The sequence below is a fragment of the Eimeria acervulina genome, genomic scaffold (genome assembly GCF_000499425.1).
Source record: "Eimeria acervulina Houghton genomic scaffold, Eah_scaff360, whole genome shotgun sequence".
NCBI lineage: Eukaryota > Apicomplexa > Conoidasida > Eucoccidiorida > Eimeriidae > Eimeria > Eimeria acervulina.
This window is the reverse complement of record NW_013549859.1, coordinates 25,805-32,922: the sequence shown is the minus strand read 5'-3', so window position 1 is coordinate 32,922 and position 7,118 is coordinate 25,805. Positions and strand designations below refer to the sequence as shown.

The following is a 7,118-nucleotide window of genomic DNA, read 5'->3' as shown; positions in this document are numbered from 1 at the left end:
TATATATATATATATATATATATATATATATATATGTATATATGCTTGCATATATGCATACATGTGTATATCCTTAGTGACATGACAGTATGCCTATACATATATATATACATGTAAATGAACATATATATAAAATAATACATATAAATATAATGACGATGAGTACGCTGATAAAGCTGTGGGTTAGGCGGAACATAAAAATATAATTTGATATCAAACTGCATGCAGAGAGTTAATTTCTTTGTTTCTTTCTTTTTGTTTTTGTTTTTGCTGCAGGTAGACGTAAAAGATAGACAAGTGAAGGCGAGAGTTATTCAGTTTCATAGAAAGAAGAATCTGCAGTATTATGATATCAGCGCTCGTTCTAATTATAACTTTGAGAAGCCTTTTCTCTGGTTAGCCAGGAGACTCACCAATCAGGCATCGCTTACTTTCACAGGTATGCTGCAAACAAACAGCAGCAGAAGCAGCAGCTGCTGCTGCTCCTGCTGCACTTGCAGCTGCAGCAGAAGCAGAAGCAGCAGCAGCAGCAGTGGTAGTGGTGGTAGTCGCACAATGTTTGCTTTTTTTCTGTTTTGTCTATCCAGTAGTACGTACACCGGCGTAGTAAAAGGGTTATTATTATTTCAATTATATAATCTCTTTATTTGCATTTAATTAGATATAGTATAATATTATTAGGGTTGTTATTGCTTATTTTATGTTGCAGATGTTTGTATATATACTTTTTTGATTGCTGTTTGATGCTTACTTAGCATTGTGTGTTGTATGTATGTTGCAGTGTCTATGCATATGTTTTTATTGTTTGTGTTTGTATTATTTATATATATATTTATTTATTTAAATATATTATTATTTTGTTGCTGCAGGAGAGCATGCGAAAGCCCCAGAGATTATGATAGACCCATCACTGGTGCAGCAGGCAGAGCGCGAGTTGCAGGAAGCAGTAAATACAGCAATTGAAGACGATGATGAAGATCTGTAATTGCTGCTGCTGCACTTGCTGCTGCTGCTGCGCTTGCTGCTGCAGCAGCAGCAACAGCAACAGCAACAGCAACAGCAGCTGCTGCTGCAGGGACACCAGGCAGGCAGGAAGCCTACAGCAGCAGAAGCACGAGGGTTTGCATCTGTTTGTATATAATCATACAGCAGATAAAACTTCAAAATTGTAAACCCTCAACCTCCCCATACACCGCGTAGGAGACAATACAACACCGTCTCCGCTGGCGTGAGTTTTGTTGGGGGCAGCAGCACTTGCTGCTGCTGCTGCAGCTCAGCACCTGCTGCTGCTGCAGCAAAGCACCTGTTGTTGTTACCGATGCAGCAGCACCACATACTGTTGCTGCCGCTGTAGCAGCAGCATTTGCTGTTGCTGCCGCAGCAACAGCAGCACCTGCTGTTGCTGCTGCTATAGTGGTAGGGCTTGCTGCAGCAGCAGCAAATGCATGCAAACGGGAAGAATGAAAGTGCAGGGAAGGAGAGGCTTTTAATGTCTCTGAGAGTTTGTAGGGTTTGCGTGAGTTGGGTTGGAGGCCCCACAGGTTGTCGGGTGTACGTACAGCTGGGGTCTCTCCCTCATGCACTGTCTCTACTTCACAGAAGAAGTTTTGCTTCTCGCTTGAAAACAAACAGCAGCAGCAACAGCAGCAGCAACAGCAGCAGCAGATCTGCTGCTTAGGGGGAAGCCGAAGAGATAATCTCTTTTCTGCTTATCTCCGTTTGATTGTATGAAAGCGAGAGCTCTTCTTCTTCTGACTGCTTTACTTATCAACTACGCACCTCGGGTCAGCAGCAACAGCAGCAACAGCAGCAGCAACGGCAGTGAGTAGAAGTAAAGAGGGCTGTCTAGGCACTAGAGTTGCAGCAAGAGTATTATTGTTTTGCTGGTTGATGGTCTTACGATTCAGCGCGGAGTATAAACCCTAGGGAAACCCTAAACCCTAGCTAAACCCTAAACCGAAAGCATGCCTTAGATAGCAGAGGGAAACCCTTAGTGGGGAGTGTCGCAGTGTGGCTGCACTTCTTTCATCGCAATCCAGGCCTCGCTCTTCTTCTGAAGGGTTAGTGGTTTAGGGTTTAGGGTTTGGAGCTGTTGAGTTAGCTGAGTGCACCGCAGTACACACGTAGATATATGAGGGCAGGGTTTAAGGTTTGGATTTGCATAGATGATACAAAGCCAACTGAAAAGCTATATAGTGCTTTAGGGTTTAGGGTTTAGGGTTTAACGATGTGGCGCAGCAACCGCCGCAGCAGCAGCCTCCTGAGGGAGTTAGCAGCAGCAAATAAGAAATTTTTGTTTTATAGGAAGAATCAAATGTTAAAAATATTTAAAATATTAATATTAAATATTTAAATATATATATTTTGCATGCACACGTAATTAGAGGTCCTAGCAATCTGCACGCAGTCGGCTGCTGCTGCGGTGTCTGTACACTTCAAATATCTGCACCAGAGGCTTCCCATTGATTAAATGCATAATAAAGCTGCATTTTATAAATAAAAGAAAAAGTTTTTGCAGTGCTGTGCGCAAGGATAACTGCTGGTGCAGCAGCTGCTCCCGCAGCAAAAGCAGCTGCAGCAGCTGCTGCTGCTGCAGCAGCAGCAGCCTGAACGACCAGTGGACCGCAGCCCGTTCTTTGGGGGTTTTGCTGCATGCATGCAGAAGCTTCATTTTAATTGTAAATTGAAGGAGAAACAAAACACAAAGATTTTCTCTATCTATCAATATGAATTAGCAGCAATACGTGGGGGGCCCCAGGTGTCCATTCACAAGCCACCCTTGAGATCCTGCTGGGGCCCCACAGCAGCAGCAGCAGCAGCAGCAGCAGCAGCAGCAGCAGCAGCAGGGAAGACTTGTGAATGGCCGCATTCGTTCGAGGGGGAAGTCGTCATGGAGCAGCAGGAAGAGTTGCAGAAGCAGCAGCAGGAACAGCAACAACCGCAGCAGCAGCAACAACAGCGACAACTGCAGCAGCAGCAGCAGCAACAGCGACAATCCCAGCAGCAGCAGCAGCAGCCCGTTGTGCACACGGCTACTGCTCGCCTCTTAGAACAGCGACAAAGTGAGATCTTGCGTCTGCAGCAGCAATTGGAGGAGCAGCAAGCTATCAGGCTGCGGCATGAGCAGCAGTTGCTGCTGCAGCAGCAGCAACAGCAGCAGCTGGAGGCCTACTGTATGCTTCTGCAGGTGCCGTCACCCTCCCTCGATTTGCTGCAGCAGCTGCAACAGCTACAGCAAACCGCTACTCAACAGCAGCAGCAGCACGAGCAGTTACTGCAGCCTCAGAGGCAGCAGCAGACGCACTCGCCACTGCAGCAGCAGCAGCAACACCAGCAGCAACTGGAAGAGTTGCAATATCAGCAGAAGCAGCAGCAGCAGCAGCAGCAAGTGTCCTTGGAGAGCTGCTGCAGAGATCTCTCCGATGCGCAGCTATTCGAGCTGCCTCAGTCAGTCATCGGACACCATAAAAAGCAGCAGAAGCAGCAGCAGCAGCAGCAGCAGCAAAGAGTGCAGCAAGAGAACCAGCAGCAGCCGCCACAGCTGCAGCAGCAGCAGGAGCAGCAGCAATTTGTTGCTGCGAGGTGTCGATCCTGCGGCTGCTTCCTCCGGCGACTGATATGTTCGTGCTGCTGCAGTGCAGCGCTGCAGCAGCAAAAGTGGCGGCTCCCGTTGCTGCGGCAGCAGCAGCAGCAGCTGCAACAGCAGCTGCAACAGCAACTCGAGCCTCTGCTGCAGCAACGCATGCGTTCACAACAGCAGTTATTTAATAATATCAGACCAGAGGAGGAGGCTGCTGCGCTTCCCCAGGAAAGGCAGCAGCAGCAGCAGCGGAAGATATTGTTGCAGCAGCAGCAGCTGCTGCTGAAGCGGAAGCAGCAACGAGTGCAGCAGCTGCGGCAGCTACGGAGCCTTAAAGAGAGACAACTAGAAGAAGGTGTGTCTGCTGCTGCACTGCAACAAAGAAAAAACCGTGCATGCACGCGAGGGCAACCTACCCTAAACCCTAAACCCTAAACCCTAAACCCTCTAAGCTGCCTTTCTATGAGCGGCTGCTCTGCAGAAAGCGAAAGCAGAGACGTCTCTGGTCATATGTGCAGTAACAGCAGCAGCACCTTCTGCCGTTGCTGTTGCTGTTATTGCTGTTGCTGTTGCTGCTGCTGCTGCTGCTGTTATTGATGTTGCTGTTGTTGTTGCTGCTGCTGCTGCTGTGGAGTGTACATTAATGCTTTTGTCTCTTTATTTACTTTTATTGCAAAGCAAAGAAGTCGCCAGGAGAAGCCAACAGGGAAGGGAACTGTAGATACACCGCAAGCCATTTCCTTTGCTGCTGCTGCTGCTGCTGCTGCTGCTGATTCTGCTGCAGCGGAGAACACGCACGCCTGCTTGCTGCGCTTACGAAGGCAGCAGCGCCAATCCCTCTTTCGTCTCCTTCAGGCAGCAGCTGAGCTGGAGAAAAACGACCACTGCAGCAGCAGCAGCAGCAGCCACTGCAACAGCAGCAGCAGCAGCAGCAGCACGCTGCAGCAGTTTTGCCGAGGCTGGAATGGAAGCGTCAGCAGGGCGGCAGCAAAGAAGAGAGACTCAGGAGAAAGGTGTCCCCCTCTTATCACGAGCAGCAGCAACAAAGCAGCAGCAGCGCGACGAGCAGCAGCAGCAGCAGCAGCAGCAGCAAGAGATCTGCACACAAGGGATGCAGGAACAGCAGCAGCAGCAGCAGCAGCAGCATCATCCAAGGCTGCCGTTGCTGCTGCAGCTTCTGTAGTGTCTGCGAGCCTTGCCGTTGCTGGTGGGCCCTGGAGCAGTTCCCCTTCACTTGCAGCAGCAGCGAGACGAGCAGCAGCAGCAGCAGCAGCAGCAGCAGCACCAGCAGCAGCAGCTCCAGAAGAACGCACACTGAGGAGACTCGCAGCAATGGAGGCGGCGCTGCAGCGGCTGAGGAGACAGCGAGTGCAGCAGTTGCTGCAGCTTTTCAATGCCAGCTGGCTGCTGCACGCCCCTTCAGGGCAGACAGCAGCAGCAGCAGCTGCTGCTGCTGCTGCAACAGCAACGTCAGCAGCAGCAGCAGCAGCTTCTGCTGCTGATGAAGGAGAGGCCACTTGGATCGAGTTTAGGGAAGCCTTTATTTGTAAGCGGCGAAATATTAGCAGCAAATAAATAAAACTAATTAAATTAAAATAAAATAAGTAAATAAATACTGCAGTATAGAGTTAAAATAATATAATAAAATTAAAAATATAATAAAATAAAACGACACATACTTTGTCTGAAGGGAGTGGAATAGAGAGGAGACAAAAGAATGCTATTAAGTAATCCAAGGTGCTGCTGCTGCTGCCGCTGCACCTGCTGCTGCTGCTGTTGCAGCTGCTGTTGTTGCTGCTGTTGCTGCTGCTGTTGCTGCCGGTGGTCCTGTTGTTATTGTTGCAGCTGCTGTTGCAGCTGGTGCTGCTGCTGATGCTGCTGGTGTTGTTGCTGCTGCTCCTGGTGCTGCTATTGCTGCTGCTGCTATTGCTGCTGCTGCTGCTGCAGCTCTTTCAAGGCGTTTTGTATTTGCTGCCTCTAATTGATTAAAACAGCAGCAAAGAATTGGGGTGTCTCAGTGTTGTAGAGGCAGCAGATGCTCATGCAGCAGCAGCAGCACCAACCCTATCAACTGCAACAGCAGCAGCAGCCAACAGAAAAAAAACAGCTCCAACTGCAGCAACAGCAGTAACAAACCTATCAGCTGCAATAGCAGCAGCAGCAAACCAATGAGCTACAGCAGCAGCAGCAGCAATAAACCTATGTGCTGCACCAGCAGTATCAGCAAGCCTGCGAGCTGCTGGAACAGCAGCAGCAGCAGCAGCAAACCTATGAGCCGCTGCAGCAGCAGCAGCAGCAGCAGCAGCAGCAGCAGCAGCAGCAGCAGCAGCCGCAAGCCTATGAGATGCAGTAGCAGCAGCAGCACTCGCAAGAATTAATAACTGCAAGCAGCATTTGGTGTTGTTGTCTGTTCTGCTTGCAGCTGCAGAGAAAAGCAAAGAAAATTGTGGGGCCCCTGGGGGCCCCCAGAAGCCACTGAGGTGGAGGCTGTGGTCGTTAACTTGCTTCGCTATGCTGCTGCAGCAGCTTGCTGCTGTTCTGCATGTGCCGCTGCCGCAGCAGCTGCTGCTGCCGGGGCTGCAGCAGCAGCAGCTGCAGCAGATACTCCGGAACCAACTTGGTGCCCAGAGGAGGAAGCAGCAGCGCCGGAATGACGTGCTGCAGCAGCTGCAGCAGCAGCTGCAGCAGCAGCAACAGCAGCTGCAGCTGCTGCAGCAACAGCAGCAACAACAGCAGCAGCAACAGCAGCAGCAGCAGCAGCAGCAACAGCAGCAGGTGTCATTGATAGCACCAACCGCTACTCCTCAACGAAATAGCATCCATCCCCTGCAGGGTTGTGCTGCTGCTGCGGCTCCTGCAGCAAAGACAGAGACGAAATCAGCAGCAACACCAGCAGCAGCAGCAGCTGAAGCAACAACAGCAGCACCTCTTTCTTCAACACCTCGGAAGCCCTCAATGAAAAGGCAGCAGGGGGAAAGCAGACCTCGAAACAGCAGCAGGAGCAGCAGCAGCAGCAGCAGCAGTAGAAGCAGCAAAAGCAGGAGTTGCTTACCCACCGAAGCAATCAGCAGCGGCGCTGCTGTCGATGTGGGGGCTCCCTTTGTTAGTGTAGCTCTCAGCTCAAACAGCAGCTGCAGCAGCAGCAGCAGCAACAGCAGCAGCAGCAGCAATGAGCTAGGCCGAAGGCAGCTAGCGCACCGGCAGCCTCTCCAGCAGCAGCAGCAACAGCAGCAGCAGCAGCAGCAGATTGCCAAGTCGCATATCAGCACCGCCAGCTGCAGCAAACTGATAGACCGAGTGTATACCCTTGCAGCAGGCGCTGGCGGGTACCGAAGAGGGAGACTCGGTAGCAGCAGCAGCAGTAGTAGCAACAGCAGCAGCAGCAGCAACAGCAGCAGCAGCAGCAGCAGTGCTTCGCGAGCCGACGCCGTGTCGCGCCTGCTGCAGAAAGGGCAGCATCTACTCAGCAGCATCATAACAGAGACAGTTGCTGCAGCAATCTCCCCACGTGCTGGTGCTGTTCGTGCTGCTCCTGCTG

At 50.8% G+C, this 7,118-nt stretch overlaps 2 protein-coding genes across 2 annotated transcripts in view; both read left to right on the top strand.

Moving 5' to 3' along the window:
* Window positions 1-81: 81 nt before the first annotated feature.
* EAH_00034870 (GTP-binding nuclear protein Ran-A1, related) lies at window positions 82-985 on the top strand (the record flags this gene model as incomplete). The annotated part of the gene is made up of 3 exons (XM_013395787.1): window positions 82-87; window positions 277-439; window positions 870-985. 3 exons carry the CDS (start codon window positions 82-84, stop codon window positions 983-985), a joined length of 285 nt encoding a protein of 94 aa, XP_013251241.1.
* Window positions 986-2,890: 1,905 nt separating this feature from the next.
* EAH_00034860 (hypothetical protein, conserved) overlaps window positions 2,891-7,118 on the top strand; it is a gene marked incomplete at both ends in the record, with an annotated part of 7,425 nt that continues 3,197 nt past the window's right edge. Inside the window, 3 exons of the mRNA XM_013395786.1 lie at window positions 2,891-3,935; window positions 4,365-5,126; window positions 6,003-7,094. Of these exons, the coding sequence (XP_013251240.1) occupies window positions 2,891-3,935; window positions 4,365-5,126; window positions 6,003-7,094 (2,899 nt within the window). The remainder of the gene's footprint in view (window positions 3,936-4,364; window positions 5,127-6,002; window positions 7,095-7,118) is intronic.